The following is a 20,900-nucleotide window of genomic DNA, read 5'->3' as shown; positions in this document are numbered from 1 at the left end:
TGAAGACATTAATTTTCATGCTTGACAGGATATAAATAAAAAGTTGAAATCAATGTTATTGCATGGATATCCAACTCAAAAAAGTAGGTCCGACTAATTACTTCATATTTAATTTTCTGGGCTTCATATATCTCAAAGTGAACTCAATATTTCAGAAATCGAGAATTAAATAAAATTTTAAAAATAATTGATGCTGCGGACACTCCACTAAATTTCCACATTTCTACAGTAATTTGACAATTTTAACACTGATTTCTATGGGGATAATCCTTTGCCTAACCCTCAAAGTGATGACATCTGTTCAAAAAGCCACATTACTGGAAGGATAGAAAAAGTGACAAAAACCATTATAAAGGCATAAGCTATTATACATAATACGGGCAGCATTAAAGGAATGACGAACCATTGTAAAGGTATACATATCTGAAACGCATTGCTAGGGAACCACCGCAACAAAAATAAACATTCAGACAGTGATTGATGAGGCCCAGAAATCACTGTTGCCCAACAGTGTTTTGCCTATTTCAGGAATTTGCCCTGCTCTGGCAAACTTTTAAAGTAGCCTATCGTTCAAGTCGGGTCTGGTTTGATATATATGCAAAATTTGGCGACGATCGATCTGAAACTGTAGATTTGTATAGAGAACATACACGCACACAAAATCAATTTTATATGTATAGTGTGTGTGTGCACACACATGAGCAACTTCAATGCTCAGAAACATAATTCATCAACAAATACATAAAATGTGACTTAGTCAATATACTTTATTAACATGTTTAAACATAACACATCATAATTCTACAATATGGCAGGAATTTTTCTACAGAGAATATTCCACATAAAATAAATATCATGTATGTGTATATAACGTACTCGTATAAGTATCAACATAAACAGTTAACTAGGTATTGAAATGTCATTAATTTTGATCATCGAAGGAGAGAGAAAATTCTTTTTCTCCTTCCTGACCAAAGAATTTTGTAATCTACTTTGTATCATACTTTCAACTTGACTATAGCATACCTATTACAATATGCATTATCTTGTACATTTTAAATATACAATTTTCAAAACAGGAAAAATATTAAAGAAAAAAAAAACGGAAGACTCTTTAAGGAAACAGTTCCAAACTTCAATCAATTGGAAAATGCTACTTTTATAATTTAGTAAAAGTTTAACAATTCTGCATCTCATCTTATTATGGCGGGACAAATGAATCATCATTTTTTCAATTCTCAAGAATCAATAAATGATAAACATGGATTGGCATTACCATTCTCACACATTCAACATGTGAGGCAGCGAAAAGCATTTTGTCCCTGAAACAGTTATTTTTGTGTTCTAAATGTTACGACTAGAAATTCAAAGAAAAAGCACTGCAGCTTCTAAAGCTGATTCTCCATAGCCAGGGCCAAAATACACAGACCAGCAAAAAATAACTTGTGTATTTGTCTTTAATTTTTATTTTTTGTTTCTTTCAATAAAAAACCAGGCAATGTTTCTTTTAGTTCTTATGACTAGAACTTTTTGGGATACATCACAATAGGAAGAATATGACGGACTGATATTGGTATTTGAATTATTTCAGATTCAAATGAAAACTTCAAACCCATGTTCTGATCTAAACGTATGCTAGTTTGAATGGCTATGGAAAGAAATAGATCAAGATGGATACACATCTAGGTCTTCAAAAATGGGAATGCACTTAAGAAATACAGCAACAGTGCAAGCAGCTATTTATTATACAGGGTGTCCTGTAGGTCTTAATTCAGCCTTTATCTCATCGACCGTTCATCATGCAGGTGTGGTTTCAATTTCAAAAAAGCTCAAAATGTGTTCAAAAATCAGTCTTAGTTTTGACAGAGAAAATACAGTGTGTCATAAAATAAGAAATCTGAATTTTTTATTGTCTGCCATCTCAAGAAACCCAATTAGAAAGTTGTTGCCGTGTCTCTTATGAGCCCAAAAAAACGTCCCATGTTTTTAACTGTAATATTCGCCGAGATGTCTGAATTCAAAAATTGGTGGAAAGAACAGTTCATTAGTTTATACTGTTCTTTCCCATCATTTCTCTAATATTTGAATTATGATCTCTCAGCAAATGTTGCAGTTAAAGACATGGAATCTTTTTAAATGGCATCAGAAGAGACAGAGTAACAACTTTCTAACTGGGTTTCTTGGAACAGGAAAGACCATACAAAAATTTAGATTCTGTATTTTGTGACATGCTGTATACCCTCTAAAAACTGGTATGGGTGATTTCTGTACACATTTTGAGCATTTTTTTAATTGGAACCATGCCTCTATGATGAATAGTTGGTGAAATAAAGGCTGAATTAGGACTTACAGGATGAATTTCATGGTTTGAAATTTCTCTCTTCATATAATTTACCATGTAAATGATTTGTTTCATTTAGCATGGGATTCATGTAGAATCGCAACCAGAAATTTTACATTTTTGCAATTCTCAGTATTTCATTCCTACTTAAAACTAATATGGGCACAAAAAATAAACACTATCATAAACAAATAAGGAATAAAATTATAGAACTTTTTTCTGCACCATCCAAACTGAGATAGATTCAAATAAAACTGATCAAAACTTAACCAATATATATCTAGGAAACAACATGAATAAAATATACTCATTTATCTCACTAACCGCTATCACAATGCATTCACAATGGAAATCTCTTTTCTATATATAACATTTAAACTTCTTTCATTTAACTTTCATCTATGTAGTTACACACAATCAATATCAATATTGTTACCCTGAAAAATTCCGAGAAAAGTAACTCTGTTTTTTTAGTTTTTCACAGCATATTAAGCTTTGTGAATTGAATTGAAAAAACATTTTAACAAAAAGGAAAAAAAATCATTATGGAATAGCTGGCTCAGGCACAGTTATTTTATAAGTTGTACTTTTACATGCAAACAACAGTTGTATATATGTATACATAACTTTGTGTGTCTGTGTATAATACATGGTACAAAAATGCTTCAGCAAATCAATAATTATCAGCATAAACATTAATAGACAATAAAATTCATTACTGAACTGAAAAACATACACAGACATCAAAACCTCTCGTATAAATAAATATTTCCTATCTATATCTATGTAATACATGTAATACAATGTTCAGTCTCACCATCGGGAAATGAGTCACAGTGTCAAGTTATGAGACTAATGACAAGGAAAACAAATATAAGAAATGTCATTCTGATAACACATAGTAATTCATCAAGGGCAAATAACTCTCCAATCAAGTCACTCAATATAGCATTTATGTATACTTTTCTGGAAGATGGTGAGACTATGTATAGTATTTATATATATATATATATGTATGTATACAGTATATATATTAATATACTAAGCTCCACTACTAATGTTATTGTATATTGTGCTACTCTGACAATGTAAATACAATGAAATAAGTATGAATATCAACACACAATGAGCACATTTAAGTTATACTAAGAACAAATGGCCATTCTTCTGCTATGCAGGAACAAAAACTTTAGAGGTAAAAACAAAATTACAGACAGATGGTAGTCATAAAATGGACTGTTCAATAGGATGGCATCAAGCACAGTTGTAAAAAAAAACCAAATAAATCCACACACTGCAATTAATAAACAATTTCCGAAATTTGAGCATAGCCTCTACAAAGAAAAAAAAAATCATCATACACATATAAATATTAAATATGCGTAAAAAAATAGGCGGAAAAAAAGTTCACACTATATTTATCAGAGACGAGCTATTTTCCTAACAAGGATTCGATGGACAACAAGAGACACAGCACCAATATAGTACTTCCTGCAAAGAAGAAAAAATATATATCAATTTAAATGAGTTTGGGGTAAATCTAATGCAGTGAATACATACTGGTTGAATGGTTTAAAAAAAAGCAAAAAAAAAAAATAAACAGCAATAATAACTATGATTTCACAAAAAGAAGAGTATAAGTAATCCTATATTACTATAGCTTGCATTAGTCCTCCATGAAAATTAAATAATAAAAGAAGCCCAAAAATGGTTGGGCCCAGCCAGAGGTGTCAATGTTGAGAGAGGGGGGTGGGTACATTTCTCTTAAAGAAATTCCTTGCAACCCCCCCCCCCCTCCTCCCAAGCCTTTTGTCCTTTTGTGCCAATCCTGTGCATGCCACTGATTGGATTGCTCTTCGAGAATATACATAGAGAGTCTGATCACCACTGTCTGATACTGCTGTAGTGCACTTTGCTATGTATGCACAGGGATTATTTTTCACATGATTATAGTCTGAACACACTATATTTTTAGCTTGTGTTTTTAGTTTATTAATTACTGGTTAAGCATTAATTAATGGAGTGGTATAGATGAATGTGTCTGGTCTGGTCTTGGCTAGCAAATGATTACCAATTTTTTTCTGAGTGCAAGGTGAGCCCACACCACGCATGATCAAGTATTTCAGGAGAATATTAAATAAATACACCAAACGTTCGATTCTTTTTTTATATCCCATTTGCGCACAAACCAGTTGCGGTCACAACTTTCCAATCATACACACACGAAAACTGTATTCACAAGTAGTAGTTTCTTTGCTTGTCCTGTAAATCATTGCAGCTTGTTTTCTCGTCCACATCATACAGGAGTATCGACAGTGCATGGGGGGATCCACCATTCACAAAAAATTGTAGACAATCTCCCGATCACCTTGTACATCCTTGGTGAGCCACATTCACCCCCCCCCCCCATCCCATTCGAAGAGCATGTGTCCGTTGATGTACAGGAGTCTAGCAAATCACTCAAGGACAATGCATGTGGTGTGCTGACTGGACACAAAACAGTTTATATAGCTGACCCCCGTCCCTCCCCATAAACGAGACAAGAGGAAGGGGGTGATCTGTAGGTCAGAGAAATCTACTGGAGAAGGAGGTCTATAGAAGACTTATTAGCGGGGGGGGGGGGGAAATGCCACAAAATGCCATAAAGAATATTTCATATTTTTATACGGGGGGGGGGGGTGCGATGACTTAAACATAGTTCAATCCCCCCACTCTTCAAAAGTCAGCAGATACAACCCCCCCCCCCCCATCAATGCTGACGTAATACTTGAATGGCTGAAGTTAGATTGCGACTGACCTTAGCAAAAGAGAAGTGATGATGATACCCATTCAAGATGAGTGTTGCTGCTGTGTTGACATTTGTGTTATAAGTGGTTCAAGCTCCTCCACAGATGTCACAGGGGCAGAACACGTGTTCCCTTGGCAAACATAGGCTGTTGGTTGTTCCCTCTTCTCCAAGTCTAAAGATTCTAGCTTCTGCTTCAGAATATCACCACAATTTCCATCTGAGAGAATGAGAACCTTATATGGCATATAATGACTGTGAACACAACGAAGCAGCTTCTTAGTGTCTGATGAATCTTTGTCTCCAGAAATGATTACCTTTATTTTTTTTGAGAAAAGAAGAAATAAAAAATTAATAAAAACAAAATTTGTAATGACTGCAGCATTTTCCTAAACACGACTCACAATACCCAGGATCCACAATAAATCCAAATTTTTAAACTTTTAAAAAAATTATTTTTTGCCTTAAATGTCTTCCAAGATGATGGGCGACAACATTTGAAACATTTCTTATATAACTGGGCATTTCTCCTAAGACTAACAGTCTAGGAGTTAGCTATTGGCAGTGATAGGAGAAAATAGAAGTGGCAAGATAAAATGTACCGCATCCTCTTGTATAGGCCTTAGGCCAACAATATTGCATAAATAAAATTAATAGGCAGACTAGAAGGGGACATGCTATATGTGATTTTTTTTCTTTAAGTGATTTATTTCACTGATTTTTATTTTTTTCCGAAATTGATAATAATAAACACATCAAATACAGAGATTCAAGATCATAATGAAAAACAGAACTAATTAACTTAAGTTTAACAGGCTAAAAGACATACATGTTTCGTTGGTGTGCAGTAGTAGAGATACCCAGCAATCATCTCGGGCAGAGCAAGAGGCACTTTAAGCAGCCGGTGACTGTACAAAGACAGAATCTTGGTGGCTTTTTGTTTGAGACTTTCTTCATCGAGCAAGTATGATAATCGTAGCAGATTACTCACAGCAACTGAATTAGGATTTGGCTCTGCACCATCTTGATCTGAACATTGAACAAAGAAAAAAATTAATGAAAAATTAATTCAGTTCCCTCAGAACACTCAAATGAATCAATCTGAACATTTTTCAGGTGAATTTCAACAATATACATGAAAACTTGTTCAATTGTTTTATGAATTTCAATATTGCACACATGAAAAATAAATTCAAATGTATATTTGGAATCTTTTGAAACGAACAAAAACCAAGCATTTCAACTTTTTCTTTTCCCCTCCCCCTTTTTAGTTTATAATGGGTAGATAATTTTGAGTTTTCAGATTAGGATTTGAAGGATTGGCTTAATACTTCCTAAACAGCGGAATTTTCCAGTTAATATGTCTTTTTATATAAGCAGAAATCATGCGAGTCTCACCTTCTTTCAATCTCAGCACAATAGATGAGTCTGTTGATACACTATTGAAATAGCCTCCATCTGCCTGGTCCCAAAATAGACTGTCCTGTGCAGCCTGCAACTTAAATGCCCAATCAATGCACCAAGTGTCATAGGAAGCCTCATAGAGGTCCAGTAGTCCCCGAATAAGGAATACATAGTCTTCAAGAACACCAGGAATAGGAGCCAATCTTTAAAAAAGAAAAAGTTATATATTTCAAAACGTTATGTATTTCATTATTTAAGTATTTTTTTGTAGATATGTGAGTGGGAAGGGTCCACATCAGAAAACAGAAATAAAAATATTTTAAAGAACTACACTCTGAGCATAAATGAATGCTTGAAACAGCTTTCGAAACATGTTAAAATGATCAGATATTTCAGTATCTATTGAAATAGTATTGCTTACATTTGAGCAACATTCCCATCACTGCCTTTGTAGGCACTTCTGAGAAGCTCATTGGAATCACTTTTAAACATATGTTTGTGGATGAAGCGAGCAGCAGCCATTGCTCTTTCTGCATATCTCTCTTGTTCTAGGACTTGAGCAGCTCTGGAATACCCGCTAATCATCAGCCCTATATAGCAATTAAGAAATTGAGTGTGAAAAAATGTATCGGTTAATGTTCTCAATCAGGAATATATATGTTTGTGTGTGTGTGATTTATTTTAAAAATTTCTTTTTTGAAAGCATAGGATTCCCCCCCCCCCTTTTACTGAAGTTGTGAAATTCCTAACTTAATTTAAATTAATAAAAATTTCTTCATTTCAGAACTTATTTTTCATTAATTTTTAAATTCACCTATTTTTACCATAAAAAAAATCATTCTTAATGTGATTTGTATAGACATGCCAGTTTAAAAAAAACACAGAAATTTATATTTATTACTTTTTTATTTATTTTAAAACAGAAAAAAAAACTTGCAAACAGCACCATTGTTTTTTTTTTTCTTGATTTTCATTGTTTCTGTTCATAAAAATATCCTCCTTCATTTGGTGCAACAAAAAAAAATTTATCCATATAATTCAAAAAAAGATGTTTGAAAGTTATAGTAATGCTGGCACAAAAAGTGCACAGCTCCTAGAACTGTTTGCTTTTGTCCAGAGAATTCAAAGTTGTCCTTGAAATTATAACCAAGATTGTTTCATCCTGAGGAGCTTAAAAAAAATGAAGCTAGGTGGTGCTTTAACTGGACTCAAATTTTTTTATATCAAATTTTGCACACAATAATTTGTCTTGATTTCAAAACAGATTTTTATTTTCATCTAAGGAACCAAAATAACTGCATTTTTGTAATGTTATTGAAATACCAAATATCTAATACATATGAATTTGTTAATAAATATAACTATTTTGCTCTTTAAAATGGTAGACCTAATTTATGGAATAAAGCACATACATTAAAAATAATTCACAGATACCGATACAAGAAAAAAAAATATATATATATACACACACACACAATTTTTTTTTTTTTTTTTTTGTAGTTCCATCTTACCATTCCACGATGTGACGAATTTGTTGTCGAGATGAGGCCTTGGCCTTTTCATCCGAACTTCAAACAAAATTTTTTTGGATTTTTCTAATGCTTGTTTTACAATATCTTTGCTTATTCCGAGATGCTCTGCAGTTTCATCAACTGTCTTTCGAGCTGTGAGTACATTCTGTTCCTTCAGTTCATCATGGGGATCCTAAAAAAAATTACAAAATAATAAATAATAAATCATCAGAAATTAACAGAGAGCAAGTTTATTATTACATCATTTTGGATGTACACCATTAAACAAGTTCTACATTCTTTTACAGAACAGAAAATGTGCAAAAATTTCATCAAAATTTCAAAGGGACTTCAAATTTGGCATTAAAAAAATTATCTCTCGCACTCAATCTTAAACACCAGTATGTTTGAAGTGTTGTAGAATTACAAGATAGAAAACATTGAATAAATTATGATTAAATCAGCACATTAATTCTGTTCACTGCCTTCCAGCATGTAATAAATATTTATCTGGAACATTTTCTTTGTTCTTTTTCTACAAAAAAAATATTATGAACCAGTGTCTGAAAAGAAAAGAAGAAATGTTTTTATGGCTGAATGTTCTTCAAAAGGAAAATAAAATAAATTGCAATTTTTATTGATACCTGGTATGGATCAACATTTCCAAGTTGGAGAACATTATAATGTCGGCAGAACACATCAGCAAGAGTCAGGTTTGTATCTTCAATAGGGTCGGCTAAATTTTCTCTGACTTCATTCTCAGTCCATACATAGAATGCTCCTTCTTTTTTTCTATCGGATTCAGGTGTAGTAGAAGAATCTGCATCCTCTGCACTGTAAAACCCTCCACTCTGAGATGGACAAGAAAAAAATTCAGCATCTTAAAAACTTTTCCAAAACACTTTTAAAATTGCACAATTGAATAAGATTTTAAAAAAAACTGAAATAAAAAACTTAATTGAATATTATAATAAAAAATTTCAGCATTTTTGCCATTGTGCATGGAAGCAGTTAATAAATTATATTTTAAATACAAAGGCCACAACAGGCAAAATGCCCAACAGCGACTGGAAAAGGTTGCCCATAAAAACATACACAATAATTACCCATTAAGCATAGGCCTACTAAAGGGCTGTACATTTAATTTATTTCATGGTGGGAAGATCTCAGGCTTTTTTTATGATTACTAATGAATGAGTAAATATATTCACATTTTTCCCATTACCCATGCTGGAAAAAATTAAATGTGTAATCAGACTCTACTAATATAACAAACTTTCTTAAACTGCTAAAAATGTAAAATTTTTCAGAGGTTACATATATTTGTGTTTATCTCAACCTCTATATAACCATTTTCTTTGATTCAACAAATAAAGATGTCGATTTCATTAGATTTGTCAAATCGAAGTTTCAAATTTATTTACTCTTTCATGATAGCCAAACCACCAGAAATACATCCACTATAATTCTAACCATGGTTTTAAAAGTCTGATGTTTCACGAGTTAATTTTCTCAGAGATCTAAAATTATAAAAAATAACCATAACCTTTAATTGGCTTTTATTTCTTTAGTTATTTGAATTAAGCAGGACCATGACCATACTATTAGGTCAGTCTACCTGACTATCAGGAAAAATATTGATTAATGATTAGGTTTCCCATCAAATATTCAGGGGGAACCATCATAAAAAAAGATTACCATTTTTCTGATAGTTACTTACCGAATCACTCAGATCTCTAGATACATATTCAAGTATTCCACGAGCTACATCAGCGAACATCTCATCCTTTGATATTTGATAAGCATCAAGGTAGGAAACTACCAACTGCCCCTGGTCATAAAGCATCTTTTCAAAGTGTGGTACATGCCAATATTGGTCTGTTGAGTATCTGTGAAAACCCTGAATAGGAAATTTGAAATTTTTCAACAAAGCCATACAATGTATGTAATATTTTAAAATTTCAATCACTTTCCGAAATTAACCCTTATTTCAAAGAACTTCCAGTTCAACTTCAAAGAAACACCAAAAATATTTTGTATTAGAGAAATTTTATATAAGCCAACACAAAGATTTGATTATGAACAAAGTGAAAAATAATTTTTATCAAGCAAGATCATCTTAATAAGGTTAAACTGAATAAGATCATTATCTCAAAGTAAATGCAAACTGGCAATCCAAGAAGTTAAATTTATTTAGTTTAGTTTTTTTGTGCGTGCGTGAGTGTGTGCATATCATATCTATGCAATCTTTATGAAGTTAAACAAAGCATGTTGCTAAAAATTATTCTCTTAAAAACAAACTGCATTGTATATTATGCCATTTTATTGCAAATCAATTGTTTTATTGCCCCATAGGGCTCCTTATACTTACCTCACCAATGTGATCACGAATTCCCCCTCCAGCCATCATTTTTAATGTATGAAGACCCATTTCCAAGCATTTCTTTTTTTCTTCATCATCAGACAATCTTGCATATGCTCGAAAAAGGAAGCTGAAGTTTACTGTAAATAAGAATTGCTTATTAAGTCACCCATTTAATACTCTATCATTGGATATCTAATATGCAAAACTAAAATTTGATATGAGACCTTTTGAATATAGCTCAATTAAAATTTTTTTTAAAAACTGTATAAAATGCTGAGGCTTCAGTTGATGGCAACACAAACCCAAATGCATACAGAACTAATTACCTCACCTCAAACTTCAGTTTAAACATCAATATTACAAGCAAGGTAATCAGAATATAAATGAAAAGCAAGAAAATTAATAAAATATTGTCACCCAATAGAAAAAAAAGTAACTGATAACTTAGCCTGTACAGTAAAACCTGTCTTCAACGAAATCGCAAGGGACTGAATTTTTTTTTAAATTTCTGCTGAAAACTGGTTTCCGCTTAATAAAGATTCAATTGGCATAATGTGAAATTTTAGGTTTTCACAGCATCAGTATAAAACTTCACCTCACACTCTTTTTCTTTTGAACTGAAGACATTTATGTTCTTTTTGACTTCCTCTAAAATTTTCAATGACGGTGTCAATATCGTCATGTCAGATTCAGTTTGTACATCATCTTATGTTTATGTAATTTTCAGCACAGGGTCGTAACTAGGGTTCTTGTAAGGTGGGGGGGGGGGCATGATTCTGCTGCCCTACCACTGAAAAATTTGATGATTTTCAGGGGTGCAAGTGCCCCTCATCTATTTCGGAGCAGCAAATTTCATTTTTGGGGCAGAAATTTTGAAAATGGAGCAGAACTAAAAACAAACTATATCTGCAATATAAGGAGTAATTTTTCTGTGAAATGCCAAAAGTTTTGCCAAAAAAAATGGTTGAGAAACAAATAAATTCCTCTCCTTCACAAATTACAATCCATTTAAATTTTTTCTGAATTATCTTATCTCTGTCACTACTAAAACATGCATTACTGAAATGACGAATAAAAATTATTAGACTTTTTTCAAATTAAGCAACATGCATACTAAAAACCTAAGCAGCAAGAATCTCTACTGCTTGAACACCAAAATCTTATTCATTCTGATATAGCAAAAAAAATTGCGTGCAGAATATAATAAGGGTTTCTGTGAAAAAAAAAATTAGCTTCTCGCAGAATTTAAAGGAATTATTAAATTTAAAAGCAAAATGCAAAAAAATACCTTATTTACTTAAACAATTTCTCAACCTAATATAGCATGTTAATAGATTACGAATCACGAGTCGCTTTCAGAAGTTCAGCATCTCAATGATAATTTTTCATGCCCTTCAACATAAGATTTTGTATGTCTTATTACATTAAAGCATTGGATGGGCAGATTTTTCCACGTTCGAACAGGCTTTTATTTATTTGTTAACAATGTTAACTCTTTCACTGTCTGTGTTACCATGTGCTAAAAATAAAAAAGCCTTCACCAAAACTGGCAAAATTTTGAACTTTGGGTTGCTTTCAAGGTTACAAAGTTTGAATATGTCTGCCCAATATCTATCTATTCTCTGAACTGATTTCACTTCTTGTAATTCTTTGCATTGTAGTGCAACCCATTCATCACGCATAATAGATAGTTCTGTTGGTGATACAATGTTAAGCAACATCCCAGCAATACGTGTGGGAGTGCGAAAAACAAGAAAGGGTGCAAACATTTCATTCTCTCCAACAACATGCTTTGGAAAGGAAGGACATTAATATAAAAAAGATATCTCACAGAAGTTATGTAAAATGGGCATGCTCCTAGTGCAAACTCCTTCCTTTGACTATTGGTAAGCGCATGCCCCTCCCCCACCAATGCAGTAGCGGACCATGCGGCCATATTGGGCGCCACTCTAGGAGGGGTGCCAAATGGAGTTGAAAGGGTGAAAAAAGCTTTTTTGACCAAAAAAAATAAAACGACGTCAGTAGAACCAAAAATAGATTCCACATGGGTAGAATTTTTTTTCCTCGAGACTCCCCTGTTCACCAAATCCGGATTTTCGCAATGTGAAATTGCCACGCTCTGCAACGATAACCACACTACCGCATAATCATGGGCGGAGATACGGGGGGGGGGGATGCCCCCCTCCGGCGGATCCGGCGGGTTATCCGCCGGAGGGATATTATATTTTTCCGTGTCTCGGAAAGAACGCGTCCCATGAACATAATTTTCACGCTTCTTTTTCCTAAATTCTGGTTATCTGATGCTATACAGTGCATTAGCGGTACCTCCGCGAACCACAAACAAGAATTGGCGCAATTGCGCAGGGATTCGGCACCTTGACTCACCATGTAGCAACAGAACCGTTTCGGCGCAGTTTGGCGCAGCTCTTGCACCCCTGGATTTTATACGTCTTTTTGTTCCCACCTAAAAAGTTCCCCTCTTCCAAAAATTCTCCCACCCAGGCAGTTGCCCCACCCCCCCACCTCTCTAATTCCGGCCCTGCTCAGCACTGAGTTCATGGAAAATAGCTTGCATACAATTTTTTAAATCTTGCTTATCATTTGGAAACCCTGGTCCCTTGCTGGGGGGGATGCCCCCCCCCCTCCAGCATCAGGGGTGAAGTTGACTGATCTAATGTATATATGCATATATGAATTGACATCATCATCATCGTACCCCCCCCCCCCAGACCTCCAAGTCTATCTCCGCCTATGCGCATAATGGCTAGATGACAAAACTATGAATATTTTAGCTGGAGTTTTTACGGATCCCATTTATTCCCAATGATCTTTGAAAAATGTCAGTAACTTAAACGAGTATGCACGTCTTTGAACGCAGATTGGCAGCCGCAAAATTATCGTTATTTTCAGTATATAGCCCGCAGGAGAAAAAACAGTCTCAGAAATATTAAAATTCGGCATATTCATTTAGGGACTTTGATAACCCGCCGGTTAACCAATAACAGTATAGGACTTTATACTTCAAGGAAGTAGAACTACTTTCCAAGGTCACGAGATAACGCGATTGTGGTAGATGGTGGGAAGTGAAAAAAAATTGAAGTTTCTCACTCCGTATATTTGTCCGTGTCTCGGAAAGAACGCATCCCATGAACATAATTTTCACGCTTCTTTTTCCTAAATTCTGGTTATCTCATGCTATACAGTGCATTAGCGGTACCTCCGCGAACCACAAACAAGAATTGGCGCAATTGCGCAGGGATTCGGCACCTTGACTCACCATGTAGCAACAGAACCGTTTCGGCGCAGTTTGGCGCAGCTCTTGCACCCCTGGATTTTATACGTCTTTTTGTTCCCACCTAAAAAATTCCCCTCTTCCAAAAATTCTCCCATCCAGGCAGTTGCCCCCCCCCCCCACCTCTCTAATTCCGGCCCTGCTCAGCACTGAGTTCATGGAAAATAGCTTGCATACAATTTTTTAAATCTTGCTTATCATTTGGAAACCCTGGTCCCTTACACTGATTTCTCCCATAGAAAAAAAGCCTGCTTTTCCAAAAAATTTTATTAATTTCAGAAAGCCACACTGCTTCACTACATATGGCTTATTAAAACCACAGCATCAAGTACAAAAACAGTTTTTGCTAATCTAAGGGTGGATGATGTAGAACTCAGATTGGCAAGCAGATATTGAAAAAAAATAAAATATAAAAAATTTCTGCAGAGCACTTTAACATTTGTATAATCCCTTAGTCTATTGGTTGTGAAAAATTTGAAGCGTTTATGTGAATTTTTCCGTTAAGAGGGTACATTGGAATCACCGTTAAAGACAGGGGTTTCCACTTAATACAGATTCTGTTGAAGACAAGTTTTACTGTACTTATAAATAATGCACAAAATCAGTACAAATAAACAGCACGTTTTCCTAACCTGGTTGTGGGAATTTTGGTGCACTTCCAAAACCTCCAAATTGTGCATCATACGATCTGGCTAACTGATCAAAACAAGTGTTTATACACTCAGAAGGGGGAGGCTCCTTGCCAGACTCTGAATATGCCTTCAAGCTCATGGACTGGGTGAGAATTTCAAGTATGCGACTGCCTTGATCCATTACTTTCTCTCTGTTCTCTTGCCACTAAATGATGGATAAACAAAGTTTTAGGCACAAAAAACTTGTATGAACTTGACATTTTATGAAATGAAAGGGGATGTCTTTTTTTGTCCTATTTAATATTGAGATTGTGGATACATATTTAAATGTTGTCACGCTATTTCTTGGATCATTTAAATTATTAATATAGCTACTCCATTTCATATTTCCCTCTAAGCTTCACCATGATGAACATTTTCAAGTTACTGCAGTGACAATTACCATTATAATTTCATCACTACTCACTTGCCGTGCAATATGTAGCAATATTGTCTTAAAACCAGGTTGACCATAATAACGATCATCAGGCGGGAAATATGTTCCACCAAGAATCGGCTTCAAGTCAGGAGTGAGCCAAACACTCATGGGCCAGCCACCACCACCTGTTGTTGACTGCAAAAAAAAAAAGTTATTACATGTATCAATAAACCTCAATAACACAATTCAATGCCAATAAACTAACAAATATAAAAATTTATGTATTATGTACAACAGCACCTAAAAAAAATTTGGTTCCTAGATTAATCATTTGATCATTTTTGTCGCACCACTGTCATTTTCGGCTCAGGAGGGCTAACCACAATTTATTGTGGTTAGACCCACAATTTATTGCCGATTCTGAACAGCAGGCATATTTTGTTATACTTATAGAGAGGTTGGTGCACTAACCCCTCAATGGGGGACTCCCTGTGGAAGCAATATTTTCTGCGGTCATGTCGCCGTTTCTGTTGTACCCCTGTGTCAGGAAAGTTTTCTGACAAGGACGAACCAGGTATCGAACTCGTGACACCTCTAAACATCCTTTGGTACTTTAGGCGAGTATCTTATCAAACTGGGATACTGCGCCCCAGTTCCTAGATTAAGAAAAATATATACAGGTAGCCACCACATACAAGGTATCCCAGAATTCTACTAATTAGAAGAGTGGTAGTACACGTCAAGACAAATAATTTATAATTTTTGTGCCGAAACCCAGGCTCTCTTTCTCTCTCTCTCCCCAATCAATTTAGTTGATGGATACATGCATTACCCTAAAGTTGCCAAAATCTGGCCAGATTGTTCATATCATCAGACGTGCCAACTTTTGAAATCCACAAATCCGGAGATTCTCCCGAGGGGGTACCCCCCCCCCCCCGACACTCATAGACTCGATCAAAAAAAAAAGTTCATAAATAAATTAAGAAATAACAAATATAAAAAAATAAGTAAATTAAGAAAAAGTTACATTCCCCCCCCCCAAGGCAGGTTCAGCATTGCCCCTGAGAAGAATATAATTCCATGCCAGTCTTTCCATGCAGAATAGAGAAATCACATCTATGTACTGTTCATAAAACAAGTTTTCTTTCGTAGATGCTATCAGTGATTGATAATCTTGGAACTGTATGAATTCTTAAAAGCTTTATATTTAGCTGTATATAGCTTAAAGTTTTATATTTTCTTTCTGAGGATGTTCAATCGGAAGAAACGAAATTTCAAATTACAAAGCTGCGGATGAAAAAACGTGTTTACCACGCGGCTTGTTAATGGAATACAATAACGGTTATACAGGAATTTCGGCAACCAAGGTCATGCCCCTGATTAATGATTGCCGATAAATGCTATGAAAACAAAGTCGCGTCTTCGCCAGTTGCTTAAATGCGGTCACAGAGACTTGTTTTTATGGCTGCTCGATGGAAATGACTACGACTGTCCTTTATGGGTGTTTTCCCTAACGACGACGGTAATTATTGACCCCACGACAACATGAAAGCTCACATAAAATCTAATTTTCTGCCAAAACCCGGAGAAATTTTAACAAATCCGGAGAGTGGGAGGAAGGATGAAAAATGCGGAGTCTCCCGTTTAAATCGAGAGAGTTGGCAGGTCTGATATCATGAAGGAAAATATAATATGCTGTGTGAAAAAAAAAATTCTTGTGAAACAAAAAACTCCCTCCAATTTTGCAAATCAAAATTCAGGATTTTTTTCTTTTATTCTTTTTCAGTCCTTTAATTCCTCTAATATCCTCTAAATTAATGTAATTTGTAACACAAATGCCCTTTCCACCAAATTTGCTTTGCATATCTTTTTTTCACAGGCATTTGTTGGACATCCATGCGGTCATGCTGGACATGTTGGACATCCAGCTGAAACAAAATTCTGTTAGAACAAAATTCTGTTTTACATTGGGATTTTGCTATATCCTTGTACTGTGTTTTTAGGAATACCATGTTATACAGGGTGTAGCCTGTACTGATAATTGAACAATAAAATAACTTGATACTTAAAAATCAAACTTTCCCTCACTAACAAAATTGACTTATCAACTTCATACATGAAAAAAAATTGTAGGAAAAAATAAATTTGGTAAAAAAATATTTCTTCTACTTTTTCCGCAATGCACATTCAGTAAGAGTGAAAAATAATCCACTTAAACTGAAAATAATAAAATCTGTCATTTATTAACCGATTTAAATTAGGTATATCTTAAAACATGGTGTTAGAAGCAGGATATTACAATAAAATTAAAATTCTGTCAAATTACATTATCCAGGTCCTGAATTTCAATACAATGAAACCTCACTACAACCATACTCTATATGGCAATAAACCCCTCTGAAACGGTTTTTTTTTGGTCCCCACAGTATCATTATATTAGGATTTCAGTGTAGTTGAAAACAGCACAATTTATAAAGATCTATTCAATCATATAATGAATATTTAAAAAAACACAAATTAATGATAGAAAGAACTCAAAATATCAATTTTAAACTCTATCAAGCTAAATTTAAAAAAAAAACTCTTACCTGAACGAAAGTCATGTATATCTTATCTACATCAGGGCGTTCCTCTCGGTCAACTTTAATGTTCACAAAATTTTCATTCATCACAGCTGCAACTTCTGGATTCTCAAAAGACTCCCTTTCCATAACATGACACCAATGGCAAGTGGAGTATCCAACTAAAAGTGAGTGAAAATTCCCATGTTTCATTTGCAAGAATGAGTTGTGTAAAGTAATCAATACCTAAATTACTGCCCATCTACATGAAAGAAGAACCTGACATACATTAAGAAAAAATTTCATTCACAATTTTTGCTTATGCCTTGTGTGTGCACACTTGAATATTTTTCATATATTGTGGGGAGAAAAACAAGTAGTAGAAAAGGTTCACAAATATCAAGTTAGTAGGTATTGGATATTAACTATCGTTAAATTGGAATCTAAGGATGACACAAAATTTTCAGATTTCTCAACAGTGCATCTTTGAACATGAAAACATGATTATTATCTCTCAAAATAAGTTGAAAAGCATGATTGTTTTTTTTATATTATTATCATTATAGAAAAAGCCGTCTGGTTTCAAAGAATTTTGGCCAATGCCTAACTTTTTTTTTTGATTTGTCAAGCCCTGGTATTTTTTAGAATAATAATAACATTCATATTATTCATGATTTATCAATTAATTATAAATATTTAGGCCTACTGATTGAATGCATGAATGTAATGAAAATTCAACAAAATAAAAAAAAAATTTGCGATTATTACAAAAACATTAATTTTTCTACACATCACTTCGAAAATATTCAAGAGGCTTATTCGATGCAAAAGGCGGTACAAACAAATTACCTGACAAAAATATCATCTTTTCTTCATCGACTGCTTTTTCAAAGGCTTCAGATCCCCATGGATACCTGTTGAGAATTCGACATGCTCTGATTACATATTGTGCTTTTAAAAACTTAAAAAATGGTTTAAATACAGCAAATTAAGCAATCTAGAGCAGTTTACACCAGGGGTTCACAATCCAATGATTTCATTCAAGTAGCAGATAGCAGGACCTTTTCTCTCCCCCATCCCTCCCCTTCTCTGAAAATTTGTGCAATAAAAAGAAGAAAGAATAAGTTATGATAAATTGCAGCCATGTTTGAAAGGGTGCTTATAAAATCCTATAAAAGACAAAACGTAACATAAGTTTTGGGTAGATTTAGTGACAGCTGTACATAGGAAGACAACATAGATGGAGCTTCAATCATATAATTTTCACTATAGAGAAAAGTCATTAAATAGCTCATAAAAAACTTTCAAAACACTAGTTTCGGCCAATAATACAACAAACCTTATGCCTGAAATAGACTAAAACAAAATCCCTTATTAATAGGCCTATTATTATGGGGATAATTTGAATACGATCATTTCAAAATAAAATTTTACCAGTCAACTGGATTAGACGCATGCTGTAGTAAATATGGTGAGCGCTCTAATGCCAATTTATTCTCATGCTTTACACTATTTCCGCAGGTTGTAGATTCACCCTGTACTTGATGCTCTGGGGTATCAGTTGCAGATGTTGCCATCGCTCTAATGTCTATGAAACTGCAAAAGCATAAGAAATTGTAATATTCTAGTGTCAGCTGATACAGGAATAAATTTAACAATCTCATGAAATGATTACACATCAATCATAAAATATATGATGATGAAAATGCATCATCAAAAGCTTAAAAGCTTACAAAACTACATGAAAACATGCATTTTATATAGCCAAACTAACCATAAAAAAATGTTTTTACTGAAGACCCTGCGAATGAAAAAAAAAAAAAAACTTTTACTGCTCATCACATGATTGCATAACCTTCGAATTTTATTAAGGCGACAACTTTTTTCCTATAATTTGTACAGATGTGATAGTGCTTTTCTCCATCCCAACTGTGAGAACAATAAACCGAGAAAGAAGAAATACTCTATCTTATTCTATTGTGTAGGTATACTGTATGCCAGGGATTGACAAACACAAGATGCCAGGTCATCATGGCGACTATAAAAATCAAGAAAAAAATTGGCACCTAAAATTTTCTATATCTGATTGCTACACCAGTCTAAGAGTGACACAGATTTTTCTGGTTTCATAATGATGAGTCTTCCAACACAAAGTCCTTTCAATACGACCACCTTCTAATATAACGTCCATATTTGACGGTATGATGGAGTTGTTATAATGAGTGTTTGACTGTAACAAATAGCAGCTGAATATCCTTCTCATCTCTAGTTTAGAGGAAAATTATTCAAATGGGTGAAAGGCTGCAAAATTTGCTAACACCCCTCCCCCCCCCCAGTAAAACCATAAACTTCCCGAGCGAGAGACTAGGTCAGTGAGAAAGCTATATAGTTTGCAAGCATGTGAGCAAACAAAAGAGTAACCCAGAGAACAAGGGACTGGTCATGACTTGCAGGAGTTACAAACATATGAGTGACCGAAACAGTGTACAAGCACATATGTGAACAAAAGAGCAACCTAGAGAGCAAGGAAACAGATCAGTGAGCAATCAAAAGAATGACCTAAAGAGTTTGCAAGCATGTGAGTGATCAAAAAGGTGTGTATGCATGAGAATGACTTAAACAGTTGCCTATAGAAGAAAGACTTGGACAGTGAGTGACCAAGAAAGTTAGTATGGATGTGAGTGATCAAGGGAGCTACTTTGAGACAGACGTATTTACAGGGAAGGTGGCCGAACGGGGCAAACGGCGGAAAATTTGGAGGAACATGTGGGAAAGAAAATTAGACTAGCATCAAATTTTGTGCAGCCCACAGGCGGCGAAACCATAAATACGACTCTAAAATATTATATAAATATTATCATATTTTCATTTCAATACAACAACAGGTCAAACAAACACTAAACATTGAAATCACCGCACAGTTACAATGGTTTTTACCTTCGAGGAAAACGTGTTGCAATAAAATTATATTTGCGATGAGTATTCAAACAAGTAGAGATCACGAAAAACGTGCAACATTTATGAGATGTATGGTGATGCCATGCTGGGATGATCCTGGAAATGCGACATGCTATCCTGTTCATAACACTGTATGAGAAACAAATCTATATCTTGCATGCTCTTCCCGGACAATATTCAATGATCTTTCCATCCAATTAGAGAAATCGGTACATTTTTCAGTAAATGATTCGCTGAAGGATTCAACTCAGAAGATTTTCAAGGAACATTCAGGGATTTTGTTGTGATGCCAGGACCTAGAAGGTAATTACGATGACAGCCGACTTTATCAAAGCGCGAGCGCGCCATTTCCCACACAATTGTCCAATCAGATGGACTTTCTTATTTATTGGCATCAGAATTCCAAATAAAAAACTTTTTGTTATTTGACGGTTTAATGAAAATCATGCATGAAATCCCGTTAGTTAGTGGTTTCGATATTCGGCTGAAAAATTATAGAAATAAGTGTAAATTTGAATAATATTCCACGTGTTAAATCATTTTTTTAAATATTTCTCACTATAAATACATTGTTGTCATTTTTTATTATGATGCAGTGTACATGAAATTAAGGTCTGTTTCAGTAGCGGCTGA

The 20,900-nt window shown here is 34.4% G+C and overlaps 1 protein-coding gene across 1 annotated transcript; it reads right to left on the bottom strand.

Moving 5' to 3' along the window:
- Positions 1 to 747: 747 nt before the first annotated feature.
- LOC149083415 (spermatogenesis-associated protein 20) lies at positions 748 to 20,610 on the bottom strand. The gene is made up of 15 exons (XM_089236705.1): positions 20,247 to 20,610; positions 18,744 to 18,905; positions 18,159 to 18,223; positions 17,337 to 17,491; positions 14,797 to 14,943; positions 14,331 to 14,535; positions 10,413 to 10,543; positions 9,762 to 9,941; positions 8,686 to 8,892; positions 8,042 to 8,234; positions 6,952 to 7,120; positions 6,525 to 6,733; positions 5,956 to 6,155; positions 5,139 to 5,443; positions 748 to 3,832 (listed from the first exon to the last, which is right to left on the bottom strand). The coding sequence occupies exons 1-14, from the start codon at positions 20,390 to 20,392 to the stop codon at positions 5,171 to 5,173; spliced, it is 2,442 nt and encodes an 813-aa protein (XP_089092831.1). The 5' UTR covers positions 20,393 to 20,610; the 3' UTR covers positions 748 to 3,832; positions 5,139 to 5,170.
- Positions 20,611 to 20,900: the final 290 nt, after the last annotated feature.

Source organism: Pholcus phalangioides, unplaced genomic scaffold, assembly GCF_987345545.1.
Source record: "Pholcus phalangioides strain wild (caught in Gottingen) unplaced genomic scaffold, Ppha-v1.0 ptg000009l_1, whole genome shotgun sequence".
NCBI lineage: Eukaryota > Metazoa > Arthropoda > Arachnida > Araneae > Pholcidae > Pholcus > Pholcus phalangioides.
This window is presented reverse-complemented; position numbering and strand designations above follow the sequence as displayed.